Source organism: Poecilia formosa, unplaced genomic scaffold (genome assembly GCF_000485575.1).
Source record: "Poecilia formosa unplaced genomic scaffold, Poecilia_formosa-5.1.2 Scaffold128, whole genome shotgun sequence".
In the NCBI taxonomy this organism is placed as follows: Eukaryota; Metazoa; Chordata; class Actinopteri; order Cyprinodontiformes; family Poeciliidae; genus Poecilia; species Poecilia formosa.
The window spans coordinates 890,655-902,300 of NW_006800067.1; the positions used below are offsets into that span (position 1 = coordinate 890,655).

General features: G+C 39.1%; 1 protein-coding gene across 2 annotated transcripts in view; it reads right to left on the reverse strand.

Moving 5' to 3' along the window:
- The window catches only part of anxa6 (annexin A6), a 24,377-nt gene that overhangs the window by 4,091 nt on the left and 8,640 nt on the right, over positions 1-11,646 (reverse strand). The window contains exons 9-24 of one of the 2 annotated variants that reach the window (XM_016676134.1): positions 11,033-11,126; positions 9,084-9,179; positions 8,933-8,991; positions 8,655-8,777; positions 8,500-8,558; positions 8,127-8,205; positions 7,398-7,479; positions 6,628-6,722; positions 6,356-6,469; positions 3,862-3,952; positions 3,719-3,798; positions 3,372-3,425; positions 3,173-3,266; positions 2,966-3,061; positions 2,761-2,819; positions 1,590-1,712 (exon numbers count right to left, since the gene is read on the reverse strand). In XM_016676134.1, coding sequence (XP_016531620.1) covers positions 1,590-1,712; positions 2,761-2,819; positions 2,966-3,061; positions 3,173-3,266; positions 3,372-3,425; positions 3,719-3,798; positions 3,862-3,952; positions 6,356-6,469; positions 6,628-6,722; positions 7,398-7,479; positions 8,127-8,205; positions 8,500-8,558; positions 8,655-8,777; positions 8,933-8,991; positions 9,084-9,179; positions 11,033-11,126 — 1,398 coding nt within the window. Of the gene's footprint in view, positions 1-1,574; positions 1,713-2,760; positions 2,820-2,965; positions 3,062-3,172; positions 3,267-3,371; positions 3,426-3,718; positions 3,799-3,861; positions 3,953-6,355; positions 6,470-6,627; positions 6,723-7,397; positions 7,480-8,126; positions 8,206-8,499; positions 8,559-8,654; positions 8,778-8,932; positions 8,992-9,083; positions 9,180-11,032; positions 11,127-11,646 lie in introns of both variants that reach the window. The other variant, XM_016676133.1, reaches the window with a different exon arrangement.

The window sequence follows — 11,646 nt, forward strand, 5'->3', positions numbered from 1 at the left end:
ACATTTCACTTTAATTTTGTGTGTGGCTCCAAATCCAGGCCTCCATTGGTTAATAAATTTGATTTCCATTGATGATCTTTGTGTGATTTTGTTGTCAGCACATTCAACTTTGTACAGAACAAAGTATTCAGTGAGAATATTTCATTCATTCAGATCTAGGATGTGTTATTTGAGTGTTGACTTTATTTTTTTGAGCAGTGTATATATATAATAGAGTCAAAAACAATAACAGAAATCAAGCAAAAATAAAAACAAAACAAATAAAAACTGTAAAAAAATAAAACGATATACACAGATGAAACATGCATCTTCATGGTTGTAACACCAGGGCCTAATTTAAATTGCCATTTCCATTCTACCTTTCAATGATATTCCTGCACCTGCATGGGCTTTCTTCCAAGTACTCCTTCTTTTTCTACCACCAAAGAAACATGAATATTAATACTGCTATGTGGGAAAATATATATATATACATTTATATATATAAAGTGTGTGTGTGCACGTGTGTGTGTGTAAAGAATTGTTTCTATGTGTTACTTGAATAATTACATTGTAATTATGTGGTTGATTGCACAGCAAATGTATTAACAAATTTATAAAGTTCTGCTTAAAACAAAACATCACATGCCTACATCACAGTACAGCATTGCAAAACGAAATTTCTCTTGCTTATAGATACATTTGTGTTGCGACTGCGTTTCTGCTGATTGAAAGCAAAATATATGTATGTATATAAAGGTATTTTCCGTCACTTGGTTGTTTTGTCTGGCACCTCTACGCACCTGCAATCCTGCCGACATCTCAGTTTGAAACACCTGTGCGATGTAATGCAATTCTTAGATAAATTCCTGTTGTGTCCACTTGAGATGAAAGCTCTCTTCTGATCTCACCGGATAAACTTTTTTTTTTTTAATCAACATGTAGTTTTGAAAGTCAAAGGTTATTTGGAGCGTGTAAATATCTCAAAGCTATTCCTTTTATCCATCCATTTAAACCATGACCACTTTCTGACAAAAAGTGTGCAAATTGGCATTTCCTCTGCAAATAAAAGCCTCGAAATGTCTAAAGCAAATTGAAATGAAAATTAAAGTGATCTCTCATATTTATATTTCTGTTGCAGCGCTTGGTAATATTTCTGTTGAAGCAAATCCAGGGCATTCTGCTCGCTAGTCTTTATTGGTGTCAGGGTGATTTCATCTGTAAGTTATTATAGAACGGCTTTAAGGAACTTCCTATCTCTGCAGCCGCCAGCCAATCACACAGCAGATACGAAGAGGAAGTTGGGTTAGGGAAATTCCTAAACAGCTGTGCGGTAGCCACATGCCTGCAGTCCACCGCAGGAAGCTATAGATTACCGTACCCCACCACCTCACCACAGCAGCAGCGTTTGAAGGACGCTGCTGCTGCTGCTGCTGTGAAGTATCTGCAGATGCATGCTCACACAGAGCAACAAAAAGGCAACAAAGAAAAAACAAAAACAAAAAAACCAGCAGAATAACATGACAGACACACAAGTAGGATGAGAACACAATCAACTTGGCAAGCATGTTAGTGGGTCTAAGACTTAGACTTACAATCATAGTCTCTACCTGGATGAATTCATGGAGGGAGACGTCGTGTGTTTCTTTGAACTCTTTGCGAATGTTGAAAAGGTCAACCTCGCTACGGGACACCATGATGCGGATCAGGGCTCTGTCGTCCGTACCAAGTCCCTGAAGAAGAAGAAGGTCGTGCTTACTAGTCACACTTTGCTTATTCTAATTTGCAGAAGATTTAAATACACATTACTTGGGAAAAATCCGAGAGAACTGTCGATTTTAGCCCCTCGTTTATTGTTTTACACTGCCAACACAATAGATTGCACTACATATTAATAATAAAAGGACAAACTTTGTGGATAGTTTTCTTCGAAATGGGTAATGGGTCAAACTCAAAATTCTTAATGCAATAACATGTGTGGTCAGGAAATAAGACTCTGTTGATATGGGCGTGTCAGGCGCCACTGTCTTGCTAATGCACCCACTAAAGGGCCATTTTATCTGTGGTCTAAAGCAGTGGGATCTAATATTTTGCATTTTGATTTATTTAAACAGATCCATGATAACGTTGGCAGGGCCTCCATGCTTTAAACTGCTGTTTGAAATGAGTGGTTTCTTGGGTCAAGGCAGTTTATCAGGAAGAACGATCTTGCTTTCATAAGTCGAAAAAAAAAAAGTTGCACCCTCTCCGTTTTGGCCAGTCTCTGTGCTCTCCAGCAAGATTGAGGGGGGCTTCTTGGCCGTTGCTTGGCTCCACATAGGCGTCTACCCTTCACCCGTCTTGCCTACTGGTGGTGGTAGCCGGCGTATGGCAGCCTCGTTTCTGTCAGTGTGCCCCAGGACAAGCCGTAGCCATGACCCTGTAGCTTTACGCTATCAGCGTGTGAATGTGTGCTTGAATGGGTGAATGACTGAATATCGCCATTCCTTGTCTAATCAAAGGAAGCTGTTCTTTCTCTATACAAAGAAAGAATCACCTCAATGATCGAACGTCACACAGTCATTATTTTAAACTCACCCCTCTCAAATAAGGATTCAGAAACATTGAATCAACAGCAGGCATTTAATGGTCCAATTGGGTTTCCAATGACCTACCCTACCTCACCCACTTGCAAATTATTTCCCATGCTGAAAAATATGATTTAATGGAAAAAAAAAACAAAAAACAGAAAAAAACAGTGACACACTGACAGCTTAGTGATTCTGTATGTGTGACCAATACCTTCATGGCTTTATACAAACGGTCTGCAAAGTAAGACGGCTGGTTCTTCACGCTGCGAACTGAACAATACGACAGAGAATGAGGGACGTCCAGGGAGGCGTCACAGAACAGACGACGTCAGCAAAGTCCACTATATATATATATATATATATATGAAACTTAATAAATAATAAATATGAAACTTAAGAATCAATGCAGCCATTACCTATTGCATAAAAGGCATTTTTGACGTCACCAGACATTTCCTTCTTGATAATCTGCTCAATGTCCTTGTTGGTGCATTTGACAAACTCCTGGAACACTGTGATGAGTACAAAGAGCAAAATCACTGAGTGCTGGGACAGAGCCGCCGCCCGGCTTGGAGCTAGATTTGCAACTAGGGCATTGCTATTGATTCAGATTTGATCTTTACCTCTCCTGAGGTGTGGGAAGCTCCTGGTGCACAGGATGCTCATGAACTTCATCTCCATGTCATCAGACTCTGCGTTGCATGCATCTGCAAGTTCCTGATTTGTTACAAAAAACAGAGCCGGAGAGACAAAGGCAATGAATGGATTTGTCTGCATTCTAGAGAGTAAAACAAAATGAGATGAAGTCACAAGCTGCTTCACCTGAGCGTCTGCACAGGCTCTTTCCACATCTGCAGGTCCTTCTTCTCTTGCACCCTGACCATAGCAAATAAGGTCAGATGTAAATTTTGATGTGCCCAACTTTGATCTACTGAATGTCAGCGGTTAACCACAAACGTTGTTATCCTCAGTGCAAGAAAAAAAAAAAAAAGCATGTCACGACATTCTGAAGGAAATAAATGAGGTGAATAAGTAGATCTTTGTGCCTGCGAGAGTCAGGCGGAGCTGAGAAAACAAACCAGACTTTCAGCCAGTGAGTGGGCGTGGAAATTACACGCAGACTGAGTTCTCATGATGATAATGATGATGATGATGATGATGATGATTACCTGCACCAGAGAAACAAGGATGCGACAAAAGTGGCCCGATGTGTCTGAATGAATGGCGTCCTCCAAAGACTTCTTGTAGCCTGTGAAGCACAGTTTTTCAGATCCAGAGTGATATTAGATCTTGATTTAAATCCCAGACTCACCTTCTCTGTAGGCAGCGTTCATGGCTTGTATTTCCTCGTTTTTTCTGGTAACTAGGATCTCAATCAGAGCGTGCTCATCTGTCCCAGCTCCCTGTTAAAATTACACACAAAAAAAGAAAAATTTTCACAAAATTGTCACCAAGATCTTGCATCTAGAAGGAAAGCACTAGCAGCACTAACATCTCTAACATGTTTCTATACAAGCTAATATTTGCCTGGATGTTGGTTGACGAAGATTGTTAAAACATGGATTGTGTGTCTTCCAAATAAACACTTTTAAAAAAATGTCACACACAGATGCCAGGAGGCATGACGTGGTTATTGGTATCAAAGTAACGTTTTCAACAGTATGTGGTTTTAAAAAAATTCCCATTATGTTATTTCTGCAGTTTAAAGTGGTTTTTTTGTTTTATTTTACTGCAATATTGCTTGCTCGCTCACAAGAAAGAGAAATGTGTCTGTAGTTGGATTCGTTGAAAGCTGCACGCTGACTTCCAGAGCAAGACTATTCAACCACTTAACTTTAATATGTTGGACTCCCAGTGTAAAGAGCAGCATGTCAAAAACATATATCCTGCACAATTAGCACACCTATAATTAAAAACATACATGGTGGAGATAGCATTGTTTCAGCTGTAATTATGTGCAGGAGTTGCAATGATTTTTGCGTTCTGTTTTAAATAAAAAACAAATGATTGCGTTAACAGCACAATACGATGACATTGTGGTGTTTTCACTCAAGGTTGATGTACTTTAAGAGTCTTTTATTGGCCCATGCCTGGTTGCCAAACCATATTTTCCCCTTTTCTTTTATTGTTCCAGAGGAATCTACTCTGCTGTATGTAGCACCAGGAAAATGAACGCATCACCAGATTAGTCATGAATTAGAAAAACAAACAAACAAAAAAAAAATACAGAAAATTGCACTTCCTGCGAAAATGCTATACGCTGAATATTTTTAGAGAAAATTGCAGATGAATTTGAATTCAATAGCAGAAGACTTACGGAAATGTTAAGAAATAAGAAGAAGCAGAAGGATAAAGCGAAAGGATATGAAATAGAAAAATAGAAAAACACTATTTACCAAGCTAAACACTATTTACCAAGCTGCCTCTCCAACAGGCAGAGGACCTGTTGGAGGCAGGTCCTCTGCCTCCAACAGGACCTTACCGTTGGAGGCAGAGATGGACGAAGGATTGGAATGAGATTAGGGGATGAGGGCTGGAATAAAAGTTGTAATAAGGGTTGGAACTAGAAAATGTCAACACACGATGACATAGCCGAGACGTCTTGCATGAGCAGAATATGGTAAAAGTTGAATTGTTGAAATCACACAAAGTATGCAGAAGCAGTTAAGTGGCGAAAAGTGAACGGAGAAAAAAATAGTGGAGGAACTCAAGAGTGTGAACACTAATAAGCTAGTTTGGTTATTACTTCCCGAGTAATTGGCCAATATATTCTCACACCAGCTTTAAACCTCTGTTACACCCACACCAATTTATGAAAGAATTATAAAGTCTTCTTATTCTGGCAAAGTTAAGTTTTTCATTATAGAGTCAAATTCAAAGGTAGACGATGTATAAACTACAATTTTGAAAGAATGTCATCTCCTTAAATACTGTCATCCCAGGTGAAAATAGCTGGTTGTCCTCACCTGATGACTGCAACCTACCACTCTTTTCTGCTAAAAATGGAAAATTGGACGTTTTTTTTTACTCCATTACTCCATTACCATCCTCCTCAATGTGAGCGGTTGCAAGATTTATGATCTCAGTTCAGGTTTTATTGAACCGTACAATTATTGCTGTGAAATGCAATAATGAGTTTAGGCAAAGCAACTATTTTCTTGGAGCCATTTCCTATTTACATGTGGTGATCAACACTCATCTCCTTACTTGAACAGCATGTTCTCTTGTGTTTCCCAATTCGAAAAGTAGAAAAAAATGGGCGCATTTTAGTTTTTATATTGAAAGAAAGAAAAACAATTTACAGGTGAAAGAGCTGTTTGGAATTGTGAATTGTTCATTACACTACAATGCAAATCAAAAAGTCAAATTAAAGGGTTGATTTTTCTAAAATTTTCAGTGTGATAGAATAATTCTGAAATAACACACTGACACGTTTTAAAGCTTTTATGCATCTTTACCACGGGTACCACTAAATCCGAAGGGTCCCACAGTAGTTGCTGGAGGGCCGACGGTGTAAATGTTTTTACAAGTCATTTCATTTCCCTTTTGAGTTTAATTTGAAGTGATTAAAATAAACTGCATAGATCAAACAAAGTGCCAGCAGGAGAGGTTCCCATGATTTATATATAGATGGATAAATGGATCTATGGAGAGATGTAGTTTATCCATGAGCATCTTGTCTGTACAAGAGATACTAAAAAAAAAATATATATATATATATATGCCAAGTTCACCTGAGGTCACCCAAAGTCCTACATGCAAATACAAGAGATGATTAAATGCTTTGGGTGCACCCATATTATTACCTCCATTGCCTTCTTCATCATTTTGGCATCAAACTCTGCTGGGGTCAGCATGAGCCCAATAATCAGCCGCTCCAAGTTCTTTGACAGCTCCGACTTCAGGTCCTTCATCAAGTCCTAGAAGAGGATCGAACACAATGAATACAAACTCGGAATATTTTACAACTAATAAGCTTTACACCCCAGGAGGGGTTGTATATCTTTTATATCTATCTATTGTATCCTTTCTAGACTGTTTTTGGTTTATTTTTTTTTTAAACATGTGTTTCTCTCACCCTTCCCAGCAGGGATTTGAAGGCCTGTCTGATTTCCTGCCTCTGAGCGTTGCTTCTTTGTGCAACGATGTCAATGATCGCGTCCTCATCCGTTCCTGTTTTTAGGCAAGAGGAAAAAACATTTGCTTTACACAAAATACAAAGAAAACTTCAAAACTCACATTATTGTGCACGTGGACCACGTGGAAATCTACCTAATCACAATAAGAACATCTTTGGTGATTTTTTTGAACCAAAAAAACCTTCATATTTTCAAAACATTTGCATGAACAAGTTTTTTTTGTTGTTGTTGTTTTGGGGTTTTTTGTGGCTTCCCTGGTAAAGTTTTCTTAAATTGCCATCAGAAAGATGCATTTCAACACTTCAGACTGACTTTTTCACCAGTCATCAGAAGTGGCAGAGGACATTTAAAGTGGTTAGTTTCTTGCGGCACTTCCCATGCTTTACATTTGGTTTTTATTTATTTTTTTTAAAGTTCAAAGTTTTATTCACCAACTTAAATTAAAATAGCAACAAAAACCTTGAAGCTAAGTGTTAGTGGCTAAGGGTCATTTAATCACTTACTTACAGTGTGTATAATTTTGACCCTGTGTGAAATAGAGAAATTTCAATTCCAACCTGCGCTCCCATTTATTTATTTACTTTTAAAGGCTGATGATGTTTTGTTGTATCAATATTCGACTCTGGAAAAAGAATGATACAAGTGAGCTTTGAAGCAACATGGCTGATGAGTGTACGTAAGCTTCGGAGCAGAAATGAAAGATGCATACCAAAACCCTTCATAGCTTTCCTCAAAGCTTGTGCATCGGCTGCAGGGTCGAAATCAGGCGCAGGGCGGACTGTAGGCCTCAGCTGAGCAAGTGGAAATGACAAAATTAGAAGAACGATAATCAACAGAGAGAAGAAGATAATCAGACTGGGACAGATCTGATGCACACACCAGTGGTTGTGATTGGTATTCACATGCTTAGAGCAAAATTGAAAAAAGAAAAAAAGAGAAAGAGGTCAGCAGAACATGCAAAAGGGAAAATTTTCACATTATAGTTTGCTGTGCAGAGATTATTTAACTTATTGTGGTGAAGTCTGAGCCATATGATAACCAACCCCTGACATTTGAGGGGTGGCCGGTGACCTCACGAAGTCAAAATTCACAGCAACGCCAACAACGAAAATGTTGGTGGACTCGAGAAACAGCTGGGAGTCGCGAAGCGTTAGTGAGACAGCCTTTTGTTTATGCCGAGACCTTCCTGACGTTTGTCCTCTGTGCTGCGTTGATCTGCACATGGAGGGTCTGGAGAGCGGATTACAAACAAGAACTAGCTGTGTGTCGGGGGCGGGAACAGAATTCTCATCATATCCAAAGTCAAACAAAGCCATCCCTGTGCTCACATGGCCACAGCACGAGCTCAGCTAGAAGCAGATTACTGAGGAGCCAGCAGGTATTTGAGATTCCAGGTTAACATGCAACGACACATCTAAAGAGCAGAAGGGATCCAAACCTGTACTTTTGTCATGGCACTTAATTCCCACATCTTGTAGGCTATCTGAGCAGCTTCGGGGAAGAACTCTCCAGCTAAGCTGTAACAATCAGTTTGACACAACATTGTACACTCAGCAAAGTCAAAACCTCCTGCTTCGCTGCACTTTTTGGAAGATTCGGATATCGTCAAATAAAGTCACTCCTACACACAACGCATTAGCTTCACTAACAAGATTTTTACTTGTGCCTGCAGCGTTAATATGAGGACATGTTGCACCCATTTTGTACAGCTGTTTCAGTTTTATGCACTCTGGGGAAAAAAAAAAAATCAGTTTGTACTCTAGCACCCTCTACTGGTTATTTTTGGTGTCTGCAGCGAGGACAAAACTCACTCATCATCCCCTCCACACAGGTTAAGCAGAGTCCTCTTGTAATCGCCTGACGTGTCGTCCTGATTCACACACATAAGAGAAAAGCTAACGTTTCAGATAAACTACATTCCACAAACAATGCATTTGAAATGTTTTACTTCCTGTAATTTCCTGACCTTTATCATGTTGTAAAGCGACTTCTCGTATCTGAGACGGAAACACTCCCGGATGTCCAGCATGTCAATTTCAGAGCGAGAAATCATGATGCGGATGAGAGTATTATCAGCTGTGCCGAGGCCCTAAAAGAGAAAGAAAAAGGAATATTTGTGGGAGAAGGTAATGTTTAAAATAAAATATTAAACATGTTTCTAATTTAAATGCGCTTAAATTCGAAAAACATTTAAAAAATGTAGCTATACCTGCATAGCCAAACGAAATGGCTGCATGCTCATACCTTCATTGATTTGTACAGACACTTGGCAAAGAACATGGGAACGCTTCTTATACACTGGACTGTGAAAAAAAAACACAAGAATCAGGGGCTGGGTTACATAAACAACGCCGTAGCTTCATCTGTTACAGTAACTCTGAAGTGTGCTTCTTACCAACAGCCAGCATGAGCCTTTCAAAGTCTCCAGACAGCTCGTTCTTAATGCTGTCCTCGATGGACATCTCGGCAATCTTCTCATATTCATCAAAAACTGAACAGAGAAAAAAAAAAAACACAAGACAACATTTTAATGTGAGGTAGTAGATCATTTTAAACTTAATATTTAGTTTCTTTGTTGTTGTTTTTTTGTTGTTTTTTTGCTTCTGATGGGATTTTAGTGATTTCTTTGAAACATTCTGAGGAATGATGATGCAGCAAACAACTTTTATTCAACATACTGTAGCTTCAGTTTGAATTCCTCAGGATTTTCCCTCATTCTTGCTTACACCTGTGCACATTTTCTCAAATATGTACATATACTATCCAGTAAAATTTAAATAAATGTTGTGGTGGATAAATTATTATAAGGTAGTACCTGTTGGTTGTATTGCTATGTCTTTGTTCTAAATGCTTGTGAACTCTCACCAAATGAAGCTATTTGGGTTACATGTACAAGGTTGGGAGTCGTTTTCCTGCAGCTGCATGAGAACCAGACCGTCTCTCCCCTTGTTTTGGATCTTTGGTATAAAATTCATGTGTTGTCTCTCCCTGGGGGAGCTTTTCACTCAGAACTGCTTCATTACTTATTGTCTTAAAAGTTCTCTGTATTGTGCATCTGAATAAACCCGATCGAGTAATTTCACCTGACAGTGCTTGGCGATTAATCTTTTTTCCACAACAACATCCATTAGTCAGTAGCATTATTCTGGCTGGACATCTGACTTTCCTTTTCGAAATAGGATGAGCTTATTTAAATTGGTTAAACTGGTATGGACCAAGATTTGAAGCATGATCCTTCATTTTTCTTTTGGGTTGAGACCAGCTGTAATGTTAAGAAACAGAAAACCAGTTTTGATGTAGGTTTGGGACCACTGTCATGTTGGAAACACCCAACTACGTCAAACTTTTAAATATCTAGCTGCTGAGTTTAAGTGAAGTTGAAAAAAGCAAGAAGTCCCAGTTTTATATTCAGTCCAATACAAACAGAATTTCCCCACAGCATGACGATACCACTACCTTATCTGACACTTTGCAAAATCATTTCAACTTATCCAAATTAATTTGTCCTTTTGGCCACAGAGTTCAATCTCTGCATCGTCAGACCATAAATCAAAGGAATATGACATTACCGAACGAGCAGAACTTCCACTCATTTACAGAGATCTTGCTAATAATTCATATTTAACAGTTGTTTGCTTTTAACGCAGCTTTCTTAAAAGTTACCGTATTTTTCGTACTATAAGCCGCTACTTTTGTCCCACGATTTGAACCATGCGGCTTATAACCCGGTGCGGCTTTTCTGTGGATTTTTCTTCAACCACCAGGGGGCTCTGTAGCAGCAAGTGAATCATTGGAAGTCAAAATTGGAAATCAAAGAAGAAAGCGCTAATTTTCATTTAGAACAAGCACATACTAGCAGCAGGCACGATGGAGAAATGTTTTCAAACTCATACCCCCTCATCATGGAAACAACACATAGAAGTTCATATCGATCTGGCAGTACAGGAGGGAAACGGAGTCGCTGCACGTAAGCTCGGCATGAACGAATCCATGGTTCGGCGTTGGAGAGCAGGGCTGCGTCCTTAATAAATCCAGCAGTGTCCTTGTGGAAAACCGAGAGCGGCGGATATACCAGCGGCTTATATATGTATGTTTCCAATTTAAAAAAAAAAAAAAAAAAAAGGTGCGCTCTATAGTCCGGAAAATACGGTAAATACTTCTCTCTCATCTGTCCCACACATGCATTCGTTTAGGTTTTTAGAAACATCCAGCAGGACCTGTGAATAAGTTTCCAGGTTCTACACCAAACCCCTGAGGCTTTTACTGCCACAGAGGCTTGAGGTCACACTGGGAATGTACTGGATGCCTCACCGCCATGCTAATCTTCACATGAACTGGACTCACCCATGCGAAGGTGGGTCACACTGCGGTTTCCTAGGATCATGATGAATGTTGCTTCGTCCGTCCCCCACTTCTCCTCTCCAGCAGCATACAGGTCCTACACAGAGGTGAGAGAACGTGATGACATCAGAAAGAAGCGACCCGAAAAACAAGAACAGTGAAGTCTATTATAGATAACAGAACCAGACAAGAACCTTAGCTATAGATGTTATATGGCATTATCTCAGAGAGATCTATAAAGAAATAATTACAATATTTCAGAATAACATACTATAGTGTAGCATCTTGAAACTTAAAAAACAAACATTTCTTTGACAATGTATATTTGTATTGCTCATAATTCAGCTGGTGTGCTCCACCAAGAAGAAGGAAATAAATGAAACATTTATTTTGTCTAATAGCAGAGGCTGCTATTAGACACAGCCTCATAGCACCAACTCCAAAAAACCCAAAACTTTTATGAATTAGCGTCAGAATCATAGAAAGCCTGATTTTGAGCTGCCTATTATTTACTCTAGCGTCTGTCGAGCTCTAAAACTAATGCAAACATGATAAGATTCTATAGCTCAAATTCACTTTATGTTTGATAAAACATAAAGTGTATTTGAGCTAAGGCT